A 27,051-nucleotide genomic window follows, 5' to 3' on the forward strand; every position below is an offset into this window, starting at 1 on the left:
ATTCAAGTGCACAGCTTCACCTAATGAATAAACAATTTGTTTACTTATATAATTTATAATTTGAATAAGAGAACAACAAATAAACTAAGGGTAATCAAAAAAAAAAAAAAACAAGGTTGTATTCATTACACAGATCGGATTTTTTTTCAGGAAACGGACAGACTAGAATAAATAGCAACACAGTAGCGAACAAAAAACAATAGAAATTGCAAAACAAAAATTAAATAAATAATCCAAAGTTTTAACAATACGTGTAACGTTAGGCTCAAACTAAATATGAGATCGCTGTCAGATGAGCCATCAAATGCTGAGGCGACCCAGGACGCATAACTGACTCTCCAATAATCATGTATTTAGTGTTTCTAATACCTCTTCGGCATCAATAAACTGCCTTCGTTTACTAACATTGACTTTATTTATGAAACTGATAACCACCAATTCAGTGAGTAAAAGGCGCTGCCTAGCAATGTACAATGTAAAAACATAACCGGCAAGATTATGACAGTGCGAAAATACACGCATTATACAGTGGGTAAATTTGACCCGCGATGGTGCTTTTAGGTATAAATGCTCAGTTTTTCGATCTGGTATTATCTAAACACCTTTTAACACCAGGGGATTTTAAATTACACAATTTTAGTAAAAGTCAATGACTGGGAGAGTTGAGTGTTTCATTGAAAATCAGTTATGTACATTTGAATAACAGGTATGGGTAAAATTGACCCCATGGCGGTTCTAGAGTTAAGCACACACAGTGAATGCGCACAGAAAGCAGAGGGATGAGAGAATAGGCCTTCTGATGTCTGTGTATACTAATTTTGCCTTACTACTCACTTTAAGGAATAAATTCAGTGAATCCGTCATCCCATTTATGGTGTGATCATGTTTCTGTGGTGTCCGGGGGTTACCATTTGAAGTCTTTAGGTGTGTTCGGCTTAACGCAGCGCTGCGCAGCTCGATCAAATTCTGACTTGAAGCAGTGCATGGCGGTTAGAAATTTGTCGACTTGAGGCGGCGCCGACGCCTCGTGACTGTCACGTGTGCCATCAAAGTACCGCGATAGCCATTCAAGAGCAGCCGGCTGACTCAGCCAGCGCAGTTTCTCCAGAGCTGCTGTAGGAGCTCTGATGACCACATGGCTGTTTCACGATTGGCCAGATTCACCGCATTTAAATGTTCATGGGTTTGCCTGTCATGTGATTAATCATATGACAGGAATCAGGAAGTAGACCAATATAAACAAAGCAGCATGACACACAAACAGGGTCATTGACAAACACTGAACAGCTGGATGTTGTACACACCACAGGGTCATCTTGATCTGTAAAACACACTTTTACCTTGGAACATGATTCTTAAGGACTGTTTTATGGTATGAAATGGACAATCTGCTTCTAAGTTTTTCAAGTTTTATAGTGTGGTTTAAGTTCTTTGTGCATTATACACTATTTATGCAGTCTACATAACACTGTAAACACTGTAGTACAGTGTAATGGATCAGTGTGGAAAGAGTTTCAATGCGGTGATAATACTGATAACCATGATAATTTTGGTCACTATAATCGTGATAAGAAATTTTCATACTGTTACATCCCTAGTAAAGACTCATATTGTTTATTAAAAAAAAAAAAAACCTGAAAAAATGTATCTGTAAATGTATCTGGCCTCTGTGGTTCCCCCAATCGTCACCAGAGGTCACCATCACCTGAATATTGACTTTCCGCTCATAAACTCCATTTCCCATAATCCCGTACCTGGTACTGATCACAAGCCCAGCTGCACCTTGTTACTGGAACTATTTAAACAGCTGGTTCACCTCCACTCTTCATGAAGTCTTGTTTTGCCCCGGCTGACATTTCTAAGCATTTCTACACTCTCTATTGGATTACTGGATTTTGACTTTGGATTGTTTCTATCGTTTTGGATTGTAAACTGCCTGCCTCCGACCTATTGCTTTGTTTACGGACTATTGTTTATTCTGCTAGCCGCCTGCCCTGACCATTTGCCTGCCTTGCTACTCTGCCTATTGTTTTGTCTCCGTTTGCCCTGTTTGCCTACGATTGACCTCGCCTGTTTTACTCTGCCTTGGATCCTCACACTGTTGACCCCTCATTACAGTATCACAGGTAAAAAAAAAAAATAAATAAATAAAATAAAGAATTAAGCAGCACATCAGTTTCAACTATAATAATTAATCAGCATATTATATGAATTTCTTAATGATCATGTGACACTGAATACTAGAGAAATGGCTGATAAATTCTTAGAAATGAATTAATGTATTTATAATAGGAAACCAATATTAGAAATTGCAATAATATTTCACAATATTACCTTTTTCTCTGTATTCTAAACAAATAATAAGCAACCTTGTTGAGCCGTTAAAAAACAAAACAAAACAATGGTCTTAAACAAACAAAAACATCAGATCTGGGCCTGTATTCACAAAACATTTTATCTTACCACTAAGAGTTCTCCTAAATAGCAGTAAAAGTTTAGCTAAAACTTTACCCTTAAAACCTATTAACAAGGCTAAAAGTAGCTCATAACTCGCAGATTTAGGAGAAAAGCTTAAAAATAATGGGCGTGTCAGTCCTGAGTTTAGGACTCCTACATTTTTGTTCCAAGAGTATTTCACAAAGCGTTTTAGCACTAAAATTAGCTCCTAAGTCTGTGAAACATTAGGAGTAGTGAAGAGGACTCCTAAGGCACTAAGACCAAATCACAAACTATCCTAAAATGGCTGTTGCCGGCTATCTGCCTCACAACATTGCGACTTTGAATAGAAATATTACAAAAACCTTAGAATTACACACTGACAATATGCCAATGATAACCGTAAAAAGAAAAGAACAATCCAACCGCATACATGTGAGATGGTGACATTTAAACTGAACATATAGTTGTTTAATTAGTGACACTTAGCCTTTATTTTAAAATCTTTATTTGAATGTGGCAAAATAATAATCGCACTCTACAATATATCTATGAATAGGCCTAAATCTCTGACAGAGACCCCTCCCCTATCAGCCAATCACTGTGTGCATAGTTAGTAATCATGCTAACATCATCCGTAGCAACAAGGTAAACCCCTCCCTTACTCTTAGCTTAAGAATTCTCTTTATTCCTTAGTAAAAGTAAAATTTCCTTAGTAAGAGTAAGGGCGAGGTTGACCTTGTTGCTATGGATGATGTCAGCATACTTACTAACTATGCACACAGTGATTGGCTGATAGGGGAGGAGTCTCTGTCAGAGATTTGTTCACAGAAATGTTTTAGAGCGCAGTATTATGTTGCCATATTTAAATGATTAAAAAAAATGTTGCCACATTTAAATAAATATTTTAAAATGCAGGCTAAGTGTCACTAATTAAACATGTATATGTTCAGCTGATTGTCAGCCTTTTACATGTGTGCTTCTCATAAACAATTAGCTGATATGCATATAAACAGCCTTTTTATTAACAGAATAGAATAATCATGGCTATAGTAGTAAGACCAAAAAAAAAAAAAAACAAAAACAAATGGGACACAAGAACAGCTGTTACTTCTTGCCCAACATACTAATGACAACAAGGATATAATCAAAGGAAAATCTGGAGTTGGTATAACCTCCAAAATGTTTGTGAAGATAATTGCAGATTGTTTATAAGACGTTTAAGTTCAAAGGCAGATTGCTAGCAACAGCCATTTTGGGATAGTTGGGATTTGGTTTTAATGACTTAAAACATTTCACAGATTTAGGAGCTAGTTTTAGTGCTAGAGCAAAAATTTAGGAGTCCTAAATTTAGGACTGACATGCCCATTATTTTTAAGATTTTCTCTTAAATCAGAAAGTTATGAGCTACTTTTAGCCTTAAGATGTTTTGTGAATATGGGCCCAGATATCCTAAATTTCTTAAATTAGAAGCACAAGTGGTCCTAAAAATAAAATGTAACTGTATAAAGACCTAGTAAGTCATTCTCTTCAAATACTACTGAAGTTAGAAAAGTGTGCAAAAGGAATTGCGATTTCATTTGAGTTTTGGCAGGTTACATGCGCTGTGCAGAGAGAGTGAAAAGCAGATGTCGTCATTAATATTTAAATACTACAGGTTCTTAACTCATAAGACCTAGCAAACACAATTGCAAATGGACTTTACTCTTTCATTTGAAACTTGGCAGATTTGCAATTGCATTTGGATTATGTCAAAATGTATGCATCCACATATGGACAATGTTACAGAAACTACAATTTGCAATTCCTTTTGAAAGTTCGGAATATCCTTCAGTATATGTATGTGTGTGTGTGTGTGTGTATACTGAAAAGTTGAAATTATAAAACTGAAACTCATCTTGGTCAACATACTTGAGTTTGTCCAGTGAGCAGTTTGGATCGTCCAGTTTTTCAGAGAGCAGTTTGACTCCTGAATCTCCTGGGTGATTGTAGCTCAGATCCAGCTCTCTCAGGTGTGAGGGGTTTGAACTCAGAGCTGAAGACAAATAACCACAGCCTTCCTCTGTCACCATACAGCCAGACAACCTACAAAAACAACCCCACATGACATTAGTGTGATGACCAGACATTCAATTTTAAAGGGGTCATCGGATGCAAAGTTCACTTTTTTCATGTTGTTTGAACATTAATGTGTGTTGGCAGTGTATGTACAAATCTACCCTATAATGATAAAAATCCATGCAGTGGTTTTTAATTAATCTGTAATAATAATATCCCCTTTTTCAAACCGAGCTGTTCTCAGATGCCTGTCTGTGTGCTGTCACACTGACAGAGGCTGCTCCCACAATAGTTGATGAGCTCTTACCTTAGACCAGCTGTCACAGTCCAGTAACTTTCCAGGTTTTGATGCTAGAGCAGGGATGTAAGTTAGACAAGAATATCTCCAATTGAGCGATTGAGGTGTTGTGTTGCTGGATGTAATAATGAACATAGTGGTCGTCATTTACTCCCGACATCTGAGCCGCTGAAGATGCAGTGGATTACATTTGTTTGTGAAGGGAATGCGCCTCCCGATCTACATATATCCGTCTATGTTTGCGTGAATCATTCATGATCCAGCTTCACTTACAGCAGAAGTGAGTATAAGCGTTTTTTTATGAATCTTTGCCATCGCCTTTCCTTATAACGTGGTAGTTAGGAAGTTTAGTGGCTAAATGCGGCTAATGTAAACAAGACCGTCTTTCCACAGAGAGAAGAGAGGGGCGGGGTGAGCAGAGCTCATTTGCATTTAAAGGAACAACCCCTTAGAATGAGATGATTTTTGCAGAGCTGATTTTGGCAAGGTAAAAAGTGTTGTTTTACAAAACCATTGAGAATTTTTAATCAAAGTATATTAGAGACTTTTCATTAAGACCCTAAAGAATCATATCAACTTGTGGAAAATGGGCATCCGATGACCCCTTTAAGGCCCGTGTCCACCAAAGCATTTTTAGCCAACTAAAAACGCCAGACACTCTGCTGAAAATACCCAGCTGTGAGAGCTTGAGAGTGCAGCATGTTGTTTTTTTTTTTTTTTTTTTTTTTCCATTTGAGACGCTGTGGTTGCTATGGTACGGACTATCTGCTGAAGTAATATGGTAGACGCATTGCGAATGAAATGTTTTTCCAAGCATTATTACTCATTACAAAATTTTGTGGTAGTGTGACAATTCCATCTGGTAAAGACATAAATACTCAGAGACAACAATTGCCAAACAAATAAAAGAAGGTTGGAAAGATGTTTGACGGATGTTGCATTTTTTACATCCATGTTATAAGTGGCCCAAACTCACAGCACTTGCATGAGATGGAGTTTGTGTGGAGCAGCATTTACTGAACAGAGCTGCTCTGAGACACAGAAAACACAGGATTAAGGGCTTACATCATAACCACACTAAACTGTATCATGTTCTCACAACTGTGCATTGTTAGAATTTATAAAAAAGTTATCAGCCAAATGGCCTGTAACACTAGTTCATATACTCGGCAGGAAAAATTTTACTTACTTTACATTTTCGACTTGGGAGGTGGTAATTTTGGACCTGTCTAAGATGGTAAAGATGCACACACAGTTGCAGGGGCCCACAACAGTGTCCTTTGGGTGACCTGGCTGAGATGAAATGAATGTCTTATGCAGTTTCTTTACTATATACAGTGGGTACGGAAAGTATTCAGACCCCCTTAAATGTTCCACTCTTTGTTATATTGCAGCCATTTGCTAAAATCATTTAAGTTCATTTTTTTTCCTCATTAACGTACACACAGCACCCCATATTGACAGAAAAACACAGAATTGTTGACATTTTTGCAGATTTATTAAAAAAAAAAAACCTGAAATATCACATGGTCCTAAGTATTCAGACCCTTTGCTGTGACACTCATATATTTAACTCAGGTGCTGTCCATTTCTTCTGATCATCCTTGAGATGGTTCTACACCTTCATTTGAGTCCAGCTGTGTTTGATTATACTGATTGGACTTGATTAGGAAAGCCACACACCTGTCTATATAAGACCTTACAGCTCACAGTGTATGTCAGAGCAAATGAGAATCATGAGGTCAAAGGAACTGAGCTCAGAGACAGAATTGTGGCAAGGCACAGATCTGGCCAAGGTTACAAAAAAATTTCTGCTGCACTTAAGGTTCCTAAGAGCACAGTGGCCTCCATAATCCTTAAACGGAAGATGTTTGGGATGACCAGAACCCTTCCTAGAGCTGGCCGTCCAGCCAAACTGAGCTATCGGGGGAGAAGAGCCTTGGTGAGAGAGGTAAAGAAGAACCCAAAGATCACTGTGGCTGAGCTCCAGAGATGCAGTCGGGAGATGGGAGAAAGTTGTAGAAAGTCAACCATCACTGCAGCCCTCCACCAGTCGGGGCTTTATGGCAGAGTGGCCCGACGGAAGCCTCTCCTCAGTGCAAGACACATGAAAGCCTGCATGGAGTTTGCTAAAAAACACCTGAAGGACTCCAGGATGGTGAGAAATAAGATTCTCTGGTCTGATGAGACCAAGATAGAACTTTTTGGCCTTAACTCTAAGCGGTATGTGTGGAGAAAACCCACATTGAGCACTGCTCATCACCTGTCCAATACAGTCCCAACAGTGAAGCAAAAGACTCATGGCTGTATTAGATCAAAAGGTGCTTCTACTAAATACTGAGCAAAGGGACTGAATACTTAGGACCATGTGATATTTCAGTTTTTCTTTTTTAATAAATCTGCAAAAATGTCAACAATTCTGTGTTTTTCTGTAAATATTGGTTGCTGTGTGTACATTAATGAGGAAAAAAAAAAGAACTTTGATTTTAGCAAATGGCTGCAATATAACAAAACGTGCAAAATTTAAGGGGGTCTGAATACTTTCCATACCCACAGTATATATATATATATATATATATTTATTAATAAATTTATATATATATATATTTTGATTAATTATAAGTAAAAATGTGTTTTCTTCACCAAGAAAGTGGCTAGATGAAAAACACTATTTTCTGTTAAACTTTCACATAGAATATTTAGGTTATAAAAACTTTAAAAATTCAATCCAGATTTTGATTTTCAGAAATTTATTATAAAAACTGATTACTTTTTTCCCCCAAAATGCAAAAAATCCATCAGGGCTCTACGCTTACTTTTCTTTTTAGAAGCACTTGTGCTTCTAACTTAAACAATTTAGGAGCACAGTCAAAATTTTAGGAGCACCTTCTAATCAATAATCAAAAAATCTGATCAAAAATTAGCCTTCCCATTACCAGGTGATATCTGACTCCTTAAAGGGGTCATCGGATGCCCATTAAAAATACTCTGTCGATTTTGGTCACACTTTTGGGCACACTCACAATAAAAACTGAACTGTATGTTTCTTTAAATTAAAGAAAATAAACAGGGTGCTTTATCAGTCTTCACTGTCTTCGCGAACGGTTTATAGAAATGCGTCAATAAAATGAACCTAAACTCAGTGAATACTTGGAACACAGACAGGAGAGATATATCTACAGAAAGCTTGATATCTCTACTTTTAAATAAATCAATCAATAAGTCTTATCAAAAACAAATATGCTGTGCTAAAGTAATCCGTATGAAACCAACGTGATGCATAGTTTTGCCCTCAGAGCTAATTATTTTTAATGCGATCACGCCCACGAGCTGCTTTTGTTTCTGATTTGATAAATAGCCACGTGCGAGGCATCGCATGTTAGTGTGACGCGGTGGCTGAAGAATCGTGAGACGTTGGATCCATGTGCAACAGCTTTATTGAATCGGACAGTGTAAACAGGCTGTGGTCAACAACGGCAGACTGACGTGGTGAAGACAAATCCAAAAGAGTGGTCAAAGTCCATGCAAGGGGTCGGGGCAGGCAGCAATCAAAAACAGTAATCCGTGGGGAAAGCGAGGGTCGTAAAAGGGCAGGCAGCAAGGGTTCACACACGATAATAACAGTCCGGTTGGCAACAGAGAAACAGTCCGATAATAATACGCTCAGGAGTGGGGACATAGCCGGCAAAACTTCGCGATAGGCGAGCCGGCGAGGCACGCTGAAATGGCCGCCAGGGAGGAAGTGACCCGGGCGACCCGGAACCGGAAGTGGGAGTCCCCAGGCACGGGATTGTGGGAAATGGAGTCAAAACTCGGGTGAGGGTTCCCGCTGGCGCGAGACAGGGGGAGCCACAGAGACCGCAGTTGTGACAGAGCCCCCCCCCTGCGAGTGCCTCCTGGCGCGAGGAGGCAACCGACGCCGGGGTCTTCCCCTACCGCGGGGTCCTGGCCGATCTGGGTGAGTTGTGTGGAAATCTGTGGTGAGCGAAGGGTCCAGAATATCCTCGGCGGACACCCAAGACCTCTCCTCGGGACCATAGCCCTCCCAGTCGACCAGGTACTGTAAGCGACCGCTCCGGCGTCGGGAGTCCAGGATGGCATTGACTCGGTACGCCTCCTCGCCATCGATGATCAGGGGGCTGGGTCTCTGTGGAGCGGTCTCGTCTAGGTCCTCCGTCCTGCTCGGGCGGCCAGCGGGCTTTAACAAGGAAACATGGAAAGTGGGTGAGATACGATATTCACGGGGTAAGGCAAGTCTAAAGGAAACAGGTGTAATTTGACGGAGTATTTGAAATGGACCAACGTACCTGGGGCTCAACTTTTTGCAGGGCAGGCGAAGACGTAAGTTCCGGGTCGAGAGCCAGACCCATTGGCCAGGCTCGTAGGGGGTTCGGTCGGCGCCGGCGATCTGCCTGGTTCTGGTTGCGCCCGAACGGCTCTTTGAAGGTGTACATGGGCCTGGTTCCACGTGGCTTCACTCTGTTGGAACCATGAGTCCAAAGCTGGCAGATCAGAGGGCTCCCCGGACCAGGGGAACAGGGGCGGTTGGAAGCCCAGCGTGCATTGGAAGGGTGTCATGTTGGTGGCAGGTTTCCGGATGGAATTCTGGGCGTATTCGGCCCAGAGAAGGAAGCGACTCCAATCCCCCTGACGGTGCTGACAGTATGAGCGAAGGAATCGGGTCAGTTCCTGGTTTAGCCTCTCTACCTGTCCGTTGGCCTCTGGATGGTAGCCCGACGTGAGGCTAACGTTGACTCCCAGAAGGCGGAAGAAACTGGACCAGAGGCGAGAGGTAAACTGTGGGCCCCGGTCAGAAACAATATCTTCAGGTAGACCGTAAAATCTGAACACGGCATTACACAGGGCCTCGGCCGTCTCCATGGCTGTGGGTAGTTTGGGGAATGGAATAAAGCGACAGCCCTTGGAGAACCGATCTACTACGGATAGAATCGTGGTATGCCCCTGGGACGAGGGAAGGTCGGTAACGAAATCCACCGCTAGGTGCGACCAGGGACGCTTGGGGACAGGTAAGGGCTGTAGCAGGCCTGCAGGGAGTTGATGCTGAGCCTTGGAGGTGTTACAGGTCATACACTGCTTAATGAATGTGATGGTATCGGCTCGTAGTGTAGCCCACCAGAAACGATTTCGGAGTAAGTGAAGGGTAGCCTCAATACCTGGATGGCCAGAGCTGGGGACCGAGTGGACCTCGGAGAGGACTCTCTGGCGGAGGGCGGCAGGTACGTAGGTGCGGTCCCCGGGGCAGTCTGCTGGAGGCGGGTCCTGGGTTTGGGCCTCCGTGATCTCCGTCATGAGATCCCAGGCGATGGGCGCGACAATTACCGAGGAGGGAAGGATGGTTTCGGGTGGCTGGGAGGCATGTTCGGACTCGTGCACCCGAGACAGGGCGTCGGCCTTGGTGTTCTGGGAACCCGGGCGGTAGTTAATTATGAAGTTGAACCTGGTAAAGAACAACGACCACCTGGCCTGACGGTGGTTGAGGACCTTGGCGGCACGGAGATATTCCAGATTTTTGTGATCCGTTAGAATGGTGAAAGGATGCCGGGCCCCCTCCAGCCAGTGACGCCACTCCTCCAGGGCGAGCTTGATTGCTAATAGCTCCCGATTCCCCACATCATAATTTCTTTCGGCCGGACTGAGCTTATGAGAGTAGAAGGCGCAGGGGAAGGTCTTGGAGGGCTGTCCCTGACGCTGCGACAGCACGGCCCCCACTCCGGTGCTGGAGGCGTCTACCTCGACGATGAAGGGTTGCTGCGGGTCGGGGTGACGGAGAATGGGTGCGGAGGTGAAACGCTGACGTAAGTCAAGGAAGGCCTGCAGGGCATCAGGAGACCAGTTCAAGCGGGTCTCTCCCTTCTTTACCATAGAGGTTAGCGGGGCGGCTAAAGTGCTGAAGTGCCGTATGAATCTTCGGTAAAAGTTTGAGAATCCTAGGAATCTCTGGAGCTCCTTCAGGGTCTTGGGACGTGGCCAGTTGCGAACAGCAGTCACCTTGGTGTCATCCATGGCCACGCCCTCGGGGCTGATGATATACCCCAGGAAAGAGACGCGCTCCTGATGAAACTGGCACTTCTCCTCCTTGGCATAAAGCTTATGCTGAATGAGTCGTTGGAGCACCGCCCTGACGTGTTGAACGTGGTCAGCATATGTGTTGGAGAAGATGAGGATATCGTCGATATAAACTATCACCCATCGATTCAGCATGTCGCGGAAGACCTCATTGACGAAGGCCTGGAAGTATGACGGACTGTTGGCCAGGCCGAAGGGCATCACCCGGTATTCATAGTGCCCGGATGTCGTGGAGAAAGCAGTCTTCCACTCGTCCCCTTCGCGGATGCGGATCAGATTGTATGCGGATCGTAAGTCCAGCTTGGTAGTAGCGTGCTGATCGTAACTGTTCCAAGGCCGGGGGAACGAGCGGTAAGGGGTACCGATACTTGACTGTCACCTCATTTAGTGCGCGGTAATCTATGCAGGGTCGCAAACCTCCATCCTTTTTCTTAACGAAGAAGAAGCCTGCAGAAGCGGGAGAGGTGGAGTGTCGGATGAACCCCTTTGCGAGCTCCTCCTGGATGTAACATTCCATAGCTTTTGACTCTGGCTGTGAGAGAGGGAAGATGCGGCCTCGGGGTGGAACCGCACCTGGCGTGAGTTCTATGGCACAATCTCCTGGCCTATGGGGTGGTAGTTCGGTGGCCTTGACGGTGCTAAAGGCCTCGAGCAGGTCATGATACTCGGCCGGGATGGTCTGGTTGGATGGGGCTGTTATGGCGTCGGTCGGAGTCTTGGGAGCTGACTGCAGGCAGGATTGTTGGCAGCGTGATGACCAGTGAGTGATGACGCCTCTAGCCCAGGAGATGGTGGGTTCGTGGTGATTGAGCCATGGGAAACCCAGAATGAGAGGTGACTGAGGGGAGGTGATGATAAAGAAGCGTATAGTTTCCTGATGTCCAGGTTCCAGGCGGAGGCTGAGATCCGTAGTGGTGTGTTCAATGTGTCCAGATCCTAGTGGTCTCCCGTCGAGGGCGGCCACTGCCACAGGGGAAACACAAGGGAGAAGAGGCAACTGATTAGCTTTCACAAAGTCCTTGTCGATAAAGTTACCGGCTGCACCCGAGTCAATTAAAGCAGCGGTTCTGATAGTTCGTCCCTCAAAACAAAGCAGCGCTGGGATCTCACACTTGTTCAAACAAGGGATGCGTGCACTCACCGAGGCAGAAGGACGCGGTGGTCGTGTCGGGCAGGTAGCCCGGATGTGTCCAGCCTCTCCGCAGTACAAGCAAAGATGATTACGGATCCGCCGCTCCCTCTCCTCCACAGAGAGTCTGGTGGTACCAAGTTGCATGGGCTCAGGGCTTGAGGTGACTGGTTGAGGAGATGGCAGTGGGACGGCGAGGGAACGAGTGGGTCTGCGTGTGCGCATCACATTGTCAATTCGAATAGACAGGTCGATGTATTGATTGAGGCTCAGCCCCTCATTCCGGCACGCCAGTTCCACCTGCAGGTCAGGATTAAGCCCTTTACGATAGTGGAGCTTTAGGGGCCCGTCGTTCCATCCGCTCTGTGCCGCCAGGGTACGGAAATCCAGGGCATAATCCGCGGCCGAACGGCGGCCCTGACGCAGCGAAACGATCAACTCCCCCGCCTCGCTGCTCTCTGGGGTAGGTTGAAATACCTCCTTAAAGCTCCGGAGGAACGTGGCAAACGTGGGGTAGGTAGACTGACCCAAATCCCAGACCGCGGTGGCCCACTCTAAAGCCTTCCCCGTAAGGAGAGAGCAGACGAACGCGATCTTACTCTCATCGGAGGCGTACAGGTTAGGCTGCTGGTTTACGAAGAGCGTGCATTGAAGTAAAAAGCCCTTACATTTAGCGGCGGTCCCGTCGAATTTTTCCGGGAAGGCGAGCTTGGGGCTGGCGGTGACTGGTTGGGCCGCGGCGGGCTGCGCCGGTGGGGGAGATGCGGCAGGTGGTGGAGAAGTCCGCATGCCCTGGATGGCCTGAACCAGCTGATCGGTCAGAGCAGTCAGACGATCGAGTTGCTGCTGGTGGTGAGTCAGCATCGTTGCCTGTGCTGACATCTCTGACGCGATCCGGGTGACTGTCGCTGGATCCGTTTGTGTCTAAGTTTTCTGTGACGCGGTGGCTGAAGAATCGTGAGACGTTGGATCCATGTGCAACAGCTTTATTGAATCGGACAGTGTAAACAGGCTGTGGTCAACAACGGCAGACTGACGTGGTGAAGACAAATCCAAAAGAGTGGTCAAAGTCCATGCAAGGGGTCGGGGCAGGCAGCAATCAAAAACAGTAATCCGTGGGGAAAGCGAGGGTCGTAAAAGGGCAGGCAGCAAGGGTTCACACACGATAATAACAGTCCGGTTGGCAACAGAGAAACAGTCCGATAATAATACGCTCAGGATTGGGGACATAGCCGGCAAAACTTCGCGATAGGCGAGCCGGCGAGGCACGCTGAAATGGCCGCCAGGGAGGAAGTGACCCGGGCGACCCGGAACCGGAAGTGGGAGTCCCCAGGCACGGGATTGTGGGAAATGGAGTCAAAACTCGGGTGAGGGTTCCCGCTGGCGCGAGACAGGGGGAGCCACAGAGACCGCAGTTGTGACAGTTAGCGCCCACATCATCGTAAACAAAGCTTGACGATTCATCAAGTTTATCTCGGCTACTGTTCGTTTCTGGAAAAAGACACGCTGAGAGGAATAACACAGAATTCACCTCAGATCAAGAACACAACACGATGTGCGGCTGATCCAGAGGAAGAGATCAGTCTGATGGGTAAGTAATGTTTCATTTTTGCATTAGTTAACGTGTTATTCTGACATAAGCTTGAACACATGCACTAGCTTGGTTTTCCTAAACTATGATTCCTGGCTAAAATGTTTGAAATCGAGTGAAACATTTTGAAAATGATAGGTAGTTCATTGTATCTAAATGTCTTACGATGCAATGACGTTTCATGTTCTATATAATATAAAACAAAATACGATATAAAAGTAATATGAATGTACACTGTAAAATGAAGTTGAAGTATGTCTAGATCATGTTTATTATTAATACTCTGTTCCCAAATAGAGTTTTATAAGGTGCTAAACGATAATTTGTTTCTCAGATATAAAATGTCCTTTACATAGTACAAAGTATGCGTGAATCTGTGACAAGATTGTTGCTCAGAGATGTTTTTTTGTTTTTATTTTTTAGTGATCTGATACCTGCACCACAGATGAATCTTGCTGATTTTTACTGGAGTCTCTTCAAACAGTTTTCTTCTGAGAGAGCTGTACCAACATCAGATGTTATTCTTCACTTCTGTGACTGTTTTTTTTTTTTTTATCTTGAATCCATGGAAAGAAGCAGCAAACACTTAAATATCAGGTATGGTTTACTAGTTTGACTTGCTGAACAGGAATGACACAAGGTCTGTTCACATCTCTGTGGTTAGGTCAGTGAGTACAATAATATTCTTTGACCATCATTATGTATGTTGTGATTATATTGTGTTGTAAATAAAATACAAATGACCAAAACCCCCCATTATCTTACTCTTCTCACATTCTTTGTTACCTGCCTCATAGTGACAGTCACAGTGATGGGCCATTAGGGGACGGCCTTTTGTCTCTCAGGTGTGAATCACTAAATATTAATGGCCATTATCCCTCCCTCGCATATGGCTTTCTATCACAAAACATGTCTTAGCAAATTCACATCAATATATTGTTTTCTGTGAAAGAGTAAGCACGTTCATTTTCACATCATTTTGAAGTAAATATTCCAGCCTACAAGAGTGATTACTCAAAAGCCTTCCTCAGGACTATTCAGTATGAGTTTTATGACCTTATTTCAGCTACATTTATTTTCCCAAAACTTACTAGCCACGCATAATCTTTTTTTTCTAAAAAATGCAAACATGTACATCCATCTTGCTCACATATTATCGTAGCACCGTTTGTGCTGAATACAAAAAAATTATATGTTGGCCAGTAGTATGTTATAAGTAGTTGAAATAAGCACAAATGTCAGGGCATGTCAAAACACCTAAAGGGCCCCAAAATCACCTCAGACCACAGAGGGTTAAGTAAGACACTCATGTCAATCAACTATCGTGGGAGCAGCCTTTGTTGGTGTGACGAATGGTTCGATTTGAAAAAGGGGATATTATTTTTACAGATGAATTTAAAAACACTGCATGGATTTTTATAATTATATGGTAAATTACATACACTGCCAACACACATTAATGTTCAAACAACATGTAAAAGTGAACTTTGCATCTGATGACCCTTTTAAAGTGAATTAGAGGGGATACACACACACACACACACACACACACGCACACACACATACACATACATATACATATATATATATATATATATATACACACACACACACACACACATACACACACACATACATACATACACACACACACACAAACATACACATATTATATATTTTTTAATTTTTAATTAAAACAACAGAATAAGAATAAGTTACCAATCAAATGAAATCAGTATTAACAAAATATAATTACTACAGAGGTGGCACAGCAGAACACAAAAGTGGCTTGTAAGTGTATTTTCATACATTTAATGAGGCTCAAAGATGCCATGTGTGAAATCAAATTCATAAATTCATGTTGAGATTAATGTTTTAAGTATGAAATTTTGAATATAGAAAAATGAAATGATTTAAATAACTGAAAAGATGAAACTTTAAAAATTAATCTAAAACTGCCAGTAGGTGGCGGTTTTAATTACTAAATCATATCATTCATTTGATTCCTTCGAACGGCTGATTCATTCAGGAATAAAGAAAGTGACTGTCGTTATGAATGGGTAATTGATTCATTGACTCACTAGATCAGTTTAAAAATGTACCTTCATTCATAAAGGAAACACAGCTCAGTTGTGACTTTGTTTCGAAGAAATAGAGCAAAATCAGGCAACAGTGTTATAGTCAGACAATGTAAGTCACTTAATATTAACTTCTTGTTTATTTAACGGTTGTATTAAATGAGTATCTCATTTATAAAGTCCCTTAAAAATCATTAAAAGCTGTCACTCATCTTAGTTCATCACGATCTCACAAAGTTCCATTATAATCAACAAAGCTCTCTACACTGCATAATGAATCTCTTATTTACACTCTCTCTACACTTTGTTTATGAGAGGATTCGTCAGATATGTTTGTGATACCTTATTCAACAAAGAAAACTAGGATGCAAGGTGTATTCAAAGCGCTGCCTTTACTGTTCACAATGCGTGAAATGGTGCGCTGTGATTGGCTGAGTGGATGTATCACATTTTACAGAGAAGGGAGACTGGCGTTTGTTGCAGTTTGGAAAGATAGGGAGAAAACATGCCAGAATAACAAGGCGGATTTCATATATATATATATATATATATATAGAGAGAGAGAGAGAGAGAGTGAGTGAGAGAGAGAGAGAGAGAGAGAGCCTTGTGCTATTAATACCTGCTACACCTTTTAATCTTGTGTTGTCCAGCCTGGCTTATGTATGTGATTAAGCAGATGTATCCTCCCCTGACATATGTATGTCATTATTTACATAAACCTGAATTCTGGAAATGTTGGGACGTTTTTTAAATTGTAAAAAAGACTTTCAAATCACATGAGCCAATATTTTATTCACAATAAAACATAGATAATGTAACAAATGTTTAAACTGAGAAATTGTTCAATTTTATGCACAAAATGAGCTCATTTCAAATTTAATGCCTGCTACAGGTCTCAAAATAGTTGGGACAGGGGCATTTTTATCATTGTGTAGCATCTCCTCTTCTTTTAAAAACAATTTGAAGACATTTGGGCATCGAGGTTATGAGTTTCTGGAGTTTTTGGATCCATTCTTGCCTGATATAGGTTTCCAGCTGCTGAAGAGTTTATGGCCATCTTTGACATTTTTCATGTAATGATGTGCCAAATGTTCTCTATAGGTGAAAGATCTGGACTGCAGGCAGGTCATTTCAGCACCTGGACTTTTTTTTTAGTTTCATGATAATTGTCAGGCATTCACCACAGCCACCTCCATCTGCCACGTCACCCACAGCACCACCGACTCGTTCTGCCTCACCGGAGTTCTAATTAGGATCACCTGACTCTCGTTACCACGCCCTATAAATAGACTGCTCCCTCATTCAGTTGTTGTCTGGTCAACCGTTCACTACCCTGATGCTAGCTCCAGACCTTCTCCTGCTCAGAATCTCCGGTGTGTGCTCCGTTTGCTCCAAGCTCCTCACAATACTGCAGCTGGACTCTTAATATCAGGAAAGTCGACTCAACCTCAATACTATTGCCATTTCATGCTCATTGTCCAATACTACATCTGTTAATAAACATTCACTCGTTCTGTTTTACTTCCATCTCTGGTCTCTTCCTTATGCAAGCGTGACAATAATACTGATAACCATGATCATTTTGGTCACTATAATCGTGATCAGAAAGGCCTTCCCTGAAATAGACGTGGTCTGGAGGGGAGCATATGTTGCTCTAAAACCTTTATATACCTTTCAGCATTCATAGTGCCTTCCAAAACATGCAAGCTGCCCATACCGTATGCACTTATGCACCCCCATACCATCAGAGAAGGCTTTTGAACTGGACGCTGATAACACATTGGAGGGTCTCCCTCCTCTTCAGCCCGGAGGAAACAGCATCCGTGATTTCCAACAAGAATGTCAAATTTAGACTTGTCTGACCATAGAACACTTTTCCCCTTTGAAATAGTCGATTTTAAAAGAGCTTGGACCCACAGCACATGATGGAGCTTCTGGACCATGTCCACGTATGGCTTCCTTTTTGCATGATAGAGCTTTAGTTGGCATCTGCAGATGGCACAGCGGATTGTGTTTATCGACAGTGGTTTCTGGAAGTATTTCTGGGCCCATTTAGTAATGTCAATGACAGAATCATGCCAACTGGTGATGTAGTGTCGTCTGAGGGCCCGAAGACCACAGGCATCCTACAAAGGTCTTTGGCCATGTCCCTTACGCACAAAGATTTGTCTAGTTTCTCTGAATTTTTTGATGATGTTATGCACTGTAGATGGAGATTTGCAAAGCCTTTGCAATTTGACATTGAGAAACATTGTTTTAAGTATTATTAAGTATTCCACCTTATTTTTACACACTCTTTTCCAGTCTGTACCCAGCCCAGATGGTGGATCAGCACCTAGAGACGACTTCTACAGCCCTGAATGTCAGCAGAGACCACATCAACTAGATGAGCCCCAGAGACGGATCCCCAGTGAAAACCACATCACCTAGACGGCTATTCTGTCACCGATGGAGTTTTGGTTCCTTGCCGCTGTCGCCTCTGGCTTGCTTAGTTGGGGACACTTATTCTTCAAACGATATCGTATACTATTTGAACTGAACTGAGCTAGATGATGACATCACTGAATCCAATGATGAACTGCCTTTACCTGAAAATTGAGTGCCCTTTTGCATTATTGATGCACTATTTCCTATTTAACACTGTACAGCCGCTTTGTCACAATTCTGTATTGTTAAAAGCGCTATATAAATAAATAATTGGAGAGCCTCTGCCCATCTTTACTTCTGAGAGACTCTGCCTCTCTAAAACATCCCTTTTATAGCTAATCATGTTACAGACCTGATTTAAATTAACTTAATTAGGTTCTCCCAACTGAATCTTTTCAAAATTTCTTGCTTTTTCAGCCCTTTGTTGCCCCCATGCCAACTTTTTTGAGACCTGTAGCAAGCATCAAATTTGAAATGAGCTCATTTAGTGGATAAAAGTGTAAAATTTCTCTGTTTAATATTTGTTATGTTCTCTATGTTTTATTGTGAATAAAATATTGGCTCATGTGATTTGAAACTCTTTGTGTGTTGTCAAGTTTTGTATGCCTGTTACCACATGTCATACTTTTATGGCATGCTTTTATTACATGCTCACTTTTTGTGTAGTCTTATACTACACCTTCCAGGTGACTGTCCTCTGGCTTACAGGGCCTCACTGTGAGTGTACTGAGCAACCGGGCAGCTGACCATATCTCCTATAGGTGGATCTCGATCACTAGATGATGAAAGTGGAGAAATCCACCAAGTTTGCCTTGCTTGCTGTACGAGAAGCGAATTTGCTCACTGAGGAAAGGTAGCACGTGCAAGGGTTTTATGTGCTCGGGTAAGAGACTGTCTCTTACCTACCACTGGGCACACGTTCATGTCTGTCAAGCCAGACTTTGCGCAATTGGATGCTTTTGCAGAGGTTAGGTATGGATGCCCTTCCCATATGTGGATCTCTCCACTCTATGTTTCAGAGAACTGATGAACAGTAACCTATTGATTCATGGAGTAGAAAGGCTTGATTGCTTCATTTTGTCCTGGCACGCACAAGCTTAACTTAAAATGTTTTTGGTTTAGGCTCTGGAACTTTATTCATACTAAAACTAAAATTAAAACAGAAACTAAACTATATAAAAACTAAATAGTCTAGAAATCTGTTCACAAATAGTCTAACAACTAAACTAAAATTAACCAAATTATTAAAGAAACTAATGAAAGTGAAACCGCATTTTATACTGAAAACTGAAAATGACATTAAAGTAAAAACAAATGTCTGCTTTTATTTTAGTGCAATTGTACAGATTAACAAAATCTCCAGTCTTTCACATGCATCTTAAAGACTGTTTAATTGTGAGAGTGTAGTGAGGGCTGCACACCAGTGTTTTGCCTAGAGCAGCAGATGAACTTGCGCCGGCCCTGGCTGCACATGTCGTCCTGTGTGCGACTGTCTTAAGGCTGGAACAGGTGGAATTGTTAAAGATGACTTTTAGAAGAAGACACCATAAAATAGGTTGACAGTTGATAGTAGGGGGAGAGGGCCTAGACTCAGAGTCACAGTTTGCTACTGTTAACTACTCATACACTAACATCAACTCATGGCTTGTTAATGCATTATTTTGCCATGACTTTCCAAGAGGGGGCCTAATCATAATTAATTCACTATTAACTAGTTACTAAATTCAGTTAATGATTTATTATATATTTTCTATCAAATATTTTTCAAAGCCCGGTTAAGAGATGTTGTGTGGCTTTTCAAGAAGTCAGAGAGAGGAACGTACAGTATGATCATGGCAAGGGCCATTGCTAGTGGGTGAAAGATGGTGACGATTATAGGGGCCCTGTGCTGAGTGGGGCCTTCATCAATTTCAAGAGTATTCGGGGACAAATTGTTCGGTGCACACACAGAGGCACATGCTATGGTCATGCTGACATTTTAATCAAATAAATGCTGGCTGCTTTTGTAAATCAAATTAGTCATAAAATTAATTCATCTTTTTTTTTTTTTTTTTTTTAAAGTTATGTTCAGCAGCATTTTTTGTTGTAGTTTAATTGCATGTTTCGATTAGCATTTGCTTTTGAATGCACCATTATTTACAATTATATTTTACCTAATGTGTGACTTCATTTGGACAATTTTAAAGGCAATTTTCTCAATATTGATATTTTTTGCACCCTCAGATTCCAGATGTTCAAATAGCTCCATCTCGGCCAAATATTGTCCTATCCTAACAAACCATACATCAGTAGAAAGCTTATTTGAAAATGGATCCTTATGACTGGTTTTGTTGTCCAGGGTCACATATGTTAAATGATGTTCATGTGTGTATATATATATATATATATATATATAAAATCTTTATCTTTTCCGCCGGGGCCCTCTAGGCTCAGAAAGGGCCTAACTTATTGTTAAAACATTACAGTTACAATTACAATTACAGTTTTTAAATGTTTTAAAATATAACAAATTTTACTTAAGCAATTCATAATTCGACAAACATCATCTAAATAAAATAAATACCATTTCTGTGATAAAAAAAAAACCTCTCCAAATCTGTGTATTCAGTGAACGGCCGAACGAACGCCACCCATTTTCTACAGATTTAAATGTTTCTGCCTAGCGTTTACGGCTCTGTGATTGGTGGACCAGCTATGAAATTGCAGAAGGCCAAGCAATGGTAAATCTTTCCTTTAAATGGGCAAGCCTTGTTATTACTAACTTCATGCCAAGTCCCGGCCATATATATATATGGGTTAATTTGCTTCATTTGCTCACAAAACCACCTGGTGGCAAAAGACTGTAAAACAAGCAGATGCTGTACAGTTGACATGATGCAATCTGTGACACTGCATTTTGTGCCAGTTAAGTCTTAGGAATAACAGTGAAGTAAAAACCTTTTTTCACATAGATATATGTATATTTATATATACATATACATATACATATATGTATAATATATGATATAATGTACAGGGGTTGGACAAAGAAACTGAAACACTGGCCAATATAGTGTTGGTGGCTTAATGGCTATATTTGCGCAGCCTGCTGGCCACATTTCACTGATTGCGCATTCCACCAGTAAGAGCAGAGTGTGAAGGTTGACTATGTGCACCCAGTGGTTCAAACATTGTACCCTGAAGGTGATGCCATGTATCAGGATGATAATGCACCAATACACACAACAAAACTTTTGAAAAAATGGTTTGATGAACATGAAAGTGAAGTTGAACATCTCCCATTGCCTGCACAGTCACCAGATCTGAATATTATTGAGCCACGTTGGGGTGTTTTGGAGGAGTGAGTCAGAAAACGTTTTCCTACACCAGCATCATGTAGTGACCTTCTGCAAGAGGTTTGGCTCAAAATCCCTCTAGCTACAGTGCAGGACTTGTATTTTTCATTCCCAAGACGAAATGATGCTGTATTTGCCGCAAAAGTAAGCCCAACACCATACTAATTGTGGTCTAAAACCAGGTGTTTCAGTTTCATTGTCCAACCCCTGTATATGTAAGATACATGTAAAATACATACTTATTTACATTAATATCGTGCATTTTCTGGTGGTATATAATGATTGTATATAAAATAAATTGGCTTGAAATAAATGGGCTATCAAATGTGTGTAAATCAGGTCTTTGCTCATAATAGACAGGGTGGGTAATATTATTAAACTAAAACTGGAAAGTGTCTGGGTTTAACTGGGCAGAGGACTGTGAATTTGCAAGATTCTAGCTTCTGGCTTTCTGAACCATTAGGCAGAATCGAGGCTTCGGACATCATCAATGTTGTCATTGCTCTAAAGTAATAAAAGCCTTGATTCACGCTTCATTGAAAGCTTCCAGAATTTCTAAATACACGTTTTAAAGCTTTGGCACAGAATGTAACATCACTACTAATTTGTTTTGCTGTGAGCGCTGTCATGTGTTGTCTTAAACACATTACATTTGTTGGTTTTGTGTGATGGAAGGGAGTGTCTGTACGTTTTGCCCGCTGAAGTGCAGATATTGTGTGATGATGCATTTTAATGAAAGTGACCGTGCCTAATTTACTAGCTGCTGTAGGTGTCCTTAATGTTAACCTAATAAATTAAAATGAATAACTGCTCTTTAATTAATTTCTTTGTTGTTTTAACAGAAATTAATCTAACACTGGATCAAGAGCTCACATCATAATCACACTAAACTCTATCATGTTCTCAAAACTATGCAAAGTTATCAGCCAAATGGCAAGTAACACTAGTTCATAAACTTGCCAGAGCCAATTTTATTTACATTTGGCACTTGGGAAGTAGTAATTTTGGACCCTGTCTAAGATGGTAAGTAGGGGGACAGAGTACATAAGGCCCAGAGGCTTAGAGGGGCCCACAACAATGCCCTTTGCGCGCCCCAGCTGAGATGAAATAAATGTGTTTTGCAGTTTCTTTAGTAATTTTTTCAGGCCATTTTAAATTTTTAATCTTACAGTCAAAATAGACATTTGTATGAATATGAATTAAATCACATCCTTGCAAATGCATTTGTCTCTTGTTCTAGCATTCCACAGAAAGCAGATTTAGTGACAAAATGTAACAGTCATTTATTGTGGTAGCATGTGGATATATATATATATATATATATATATATATATATATATATATATATATTTTATTGTTTTTTTTTTTTTTAATGGAAAGCCATTTACCTCAGTATCTCCAGCTTACAGTTCTTTAGTCCATCAGAAAGAAGCTTCACTCCTGAATCCTGCAGGTCGTTGTTACTCAGGTCCAGCTCTCTCAGGACACAGTTTGATGACTGAAGAGCTGAAGACAAACTTTCACAGGACTGAGCAGTGAGATTACACCCACAAAGCCTGTTTGGAGAACAAAACAAACAACATTAATGTGTTCATCAGGTGTTTATAATCTGAAAACATTTGACTTGTAAAAACCTTTGACTGTAGTGATACTGTTGGATGGTATGATGAGGGTTCCTTTTACATCAACAAGGAAATACGTGATGCAATATAATAAAAGAACATAAGTAAATTCCAGGTTCTTTCTTTATGAAATCAGTAGTTAAGGATAAAAGACTTGAGCTATGTTTAAAATATTCACAAGTCCTTCTTGTTGAGATGAATCAAGTCTGAATTAATTTCAGGTCGGGTCTGGGTCAAGACTGAAGTTGATTATGATGCGTCTGAGTCACTAACATAAGTGCCTGCTTCTCTGCTTCATAAATACACTGAAACCACATTGATTAGCAGTCATTCACAGGGTAAATAGCCTACAAAAGCCAGCCTTTGTCTCCTTGCATAAACTGACACTACATTGCTACATGAACAAATGCTACATTTATGGGCGATTCAAACAGCAATCAAGCTTCAAAAACAATCCTTCATCTCCATACATGCACAAACTCTTCACTGATTGCCAGTCATCAGGCAAGAGACAGCATTCAGTCTCCAAAAAACATTTTTGTCTCAATACATACACACGTTACACTATACAATCATATACAGTGTTACGATGTAAACAGTGCTGAGATTGCATCATTTCGTGAAGAACGTTGATGAAGGGCAGATTGTACAAAATAATTCTGACATAAACAATGGATAATAAATCAATTATGGATTGGATGTAACACTGAACATAACCCTGGTAGCACACATACATCACAGAGACATCTATTTGATTCATTTACATATGCAAGACATATTTTTTTTGTGTTTTCTCATCTCCAATACATCTATAGGATGTCTATTAGATGACTTTAAGATGTTTATGATTTAGAATGTATGTAAAACTGACATCTTACAGATGTCTGTCAGATGTTTGTAAACAGCAGATGCTTTCCAGATCAAGAAATCTTTAACAGACATCTTACAGACGTACATGTGCTATCTGGGAAGAGTCACCTGTTACTCACCGAAATCATGGTATGCAACACAGACTGAGAATCCTTCAGTGCTCTCACTAAACAGCTCAGCGCCGCCTCTGAAAATGTGTTCTCTGTGCAGCACATGGTTTGCTGAATTTTCCAGCAAAGCAAGATCAGCCATGACACTATAGCTACATTTAAAATTACTTACCAGCTGCACGGCAAAAAAAAAAAAAAAACAAACAAACAAAGAATGCTTATCTTACTTCGTATTTTTGTCTTGTTTCTAGTAAAAATATCTAAAAAAAAAAAACAAAAAAAAAATACATTTACTAGATAAGCAAAAAGACAAAGATATTTAGTCTTGTTTTCTGGGGTAAAAAAAAATATAAATTAAGTGCATTTTGCTTAAAATAAGTCAAATTATCTGCCAGTGGGGTAATAAAAATAACCGTGTTTTAAGAGGATTTTACTTGCCCCACTGGCAAATAGTTTAACTTGTTTTAAGTAAAAATTCACTTTCATTTAAACTTTCCCTTGCATATTCTCGCCCACACAGCACACAGAGGGCATAGCATATACACCTCTGCTTTGGAGACCTACAACAACAAACAGTCAGTAAAAGCAACATGACTGAAAGCGAGAGAACCAGAGTCAGACATAGGTGTCTCTTCTGCTGGAGTCACTCCTTCATCTATGAGAATAAACCAGGACTAGATGTCTGCACAGGCTTTAAACTGAAGTCTGTACCCAAGATCATCTGACCCAAACAAACTCGAGCATCACTGTTAAATTTAGAGGCCTAACCAATCTGAAATATTTTTTTCACAAAGAAATAGCCAAACTTTTGAATATGCTGTATTTCATGATTGCATGCAATAGTTAGCAAACAAATAGCCTACATGTAAACAAACATAAAGGCACAGTGGCCAGTTCAACACACAAGGCAATAGAAAAAAGCACTTATCAGTTATGAACCTTTACGAACAACAGGGTGCAGCCAAGTTCTTTATTGGTTGCAACGATAAAATCATAATTCTTTCTGATTGCTCAATATGCTAGCTATGTGTGCATGCAAAGGGGTGGCAACACCAAAGCAAGCCCTCATGCATAGTTTTTGGGGATTTATAGTCTGACATACACAGTTGTGTTTACAAATATTGCATTACCACTAAGTAATCATCTATACTGTTGAAAATGAAAAATAAATAACATTTTAATATCCATCATGGCAGCAAGTCAATAAACAATATAAAAAAAACTTCAACAGGTTATAAATGTTTCTGAGCTTGTATCACTAAAGAAGATATGTGATTCTATTAAATTACTACTTAGATGGTATAAATCACATTTTAGTGCAAGTTTAAGATGTTAATGTTGATGATTTAATGTTAATTTCCTAACATTAGAAAAAATATATCAAAGCACTGAAACTGGAATTTGGAAACAATGTTTGATTTTCTGTTATTAATAGAGAAACTGTAATCACCCACAACACACTATCAGCCCTATAATCCAGCAACACCTCAGCAACTGCATAGCAAGAGCCTAGCAACCACCCAGAACATCCTAATAACCAACTAGCAACACTTTAGCAAACATCTAGAACATCTAACTGACCAAACTATTTATGTTTTTAAACAAGACTTTAAGACAAGCCAGCATACATTTGTCTTTCAAACGTTTCAATCTAGTTATTACAGGTGTTCTTAAATGCTTACACACAATTCAAATACATCAATGACTCCTGCTCAGTGAACACTCCTGAGATCAATAACACTAACAAAAAACTCTTATTAGGAATTATTTTGCAACTCAATGTCTATTACAGTTTACAACATAAATTAAATTACAGATTGCTGATTCAGCAATGAACTTTTGGGAAAAAATAATTTTCATTTTACTACTGTAAAGTAATCTTGCAGCAGATGAAAACCACTAGAAAAGTTCAAATACCAAAGAATTGTATATGAACTTGGTATGCACCACAATACACTATACATTAAAAACTAAATTCAGCATCCTCTGCACATTTGGCTAAATTTCATTACAGTATACAGTACTATTTCCAGTGCTGTGAAAGAGAGACAACTGAAGCAGCCACAAGAGCAAAACAAGTTTCATTTTAAATATAGCAAATACAGTAAAATGGCATGCACATGTTACCAGCCTCCGACCTAGGGGATATCTGGACCGGCAGAAAATGATACACAGGTGATATGCACTGTGGATCAATGAATAAACTGTGAAAAACACGAGAAGACAGAAATTATGTCTTTCCACAGCGGCAGTTAGTTTATTACTGCAATAATTTATCCTTAAATTCTTTCAATTCTGAAATAAATTCAACATTTCAAAACTCAACAACACTCAAAGTGCATTTTGTGAAATACATTTATACAAACAACAAATCCATGAAAACTGATATCTGACAAGTTTAAGGTAAAATATATCTTTAGGTATAATATAATGCATACGTAATTATACGTATGCATTTGTGTAAGAAAATATATATAATCTTACAGAGATTTGTAAAAATAATCAGATTCGGTTTACAGTGAGTGCAAAAACAGTGTCAAAAATGCAATACACCAATTATCAAGCTACCAGAGAGTCTTAAAGACCAGATTTCACAAGAGAAATACTTTAGATTTCATTGCACTTAAAATATTAATTTGATATAATTTATTTCTTTTATTCCATTTAACTCGTGCACATGCACACATGCACGTGCTGAACACTCAAAATGGCGACTGAACCGAGAATACAACACAGGCTACACGGAAAAACGTAATTCCAAAACGCTCTTAAACTATACAACATATGACACAGACTCAATATTTCAGTCTGATAAAACATTTTTCGAAAGGCAATCAACATAAATCATGCATGAAACACAATTAAACTCACTCTTCAGCTGTTTTTGCACCGCATCAGCTAAAGTCTTTCTACACTAGACACAACAAAGTGACTGTTGTAAACTTCTGTCAGTAAGTCATAAACAGAACAAGGCATCAGTTTACAGGTATTTGTTGTGTCAAGTTCATAT

General features: G+C 40.6%; 1 protein-coding gene across 1 annotated transcript in view; it reads right to left on the reverse strand.

Annotated features, from left to right (window-relative positions):
- Nucleotides 1-27,051, reverse strand: part of LOC127159195 (NACHT, LRR and PYD domains-containing protein 12) — a 105,321-nt gene that overhangs the window by 32,154 nt on the left and 46,116 nt on the right. The window contains exons 2-3 of the mRNA XM_051102095.1: nucleotides 22,828-22,995; nucleotides 4,348-4,521 (exon numbers count right to left, since the gene is read on the reverse strand). Of these exons, the coding sequence (XP_050958052.1) occupies nucleotides 4,348-4,508 (161 nt within the window). The 5' untranslated portion in view covers nucleotides 4,509-4,521; nucleotides 22,828-22,995. The remainder of the gene's footprint in view (nucleotides 1-4,347; nucleotides 4,522-22,827; nucleotides 22,996-27,051) is intronic.

This window comes from Labeo rohita, unplaced genomic scaffold (genome assembly GCF_022985175.1).
Source record: "Labeo rohita strain BAU-BD-2019 unplaced genomic scaffold, IGBB_LRoh.1.0 scaffold_198, whole genome shotgun sequence".
Taxonomy (NCBI): Eukaryota; Metazoa; Chordata; class Actinopteri; order Cypriniformes; family Cyprinidae; genus Labeo; species Labeo rohita.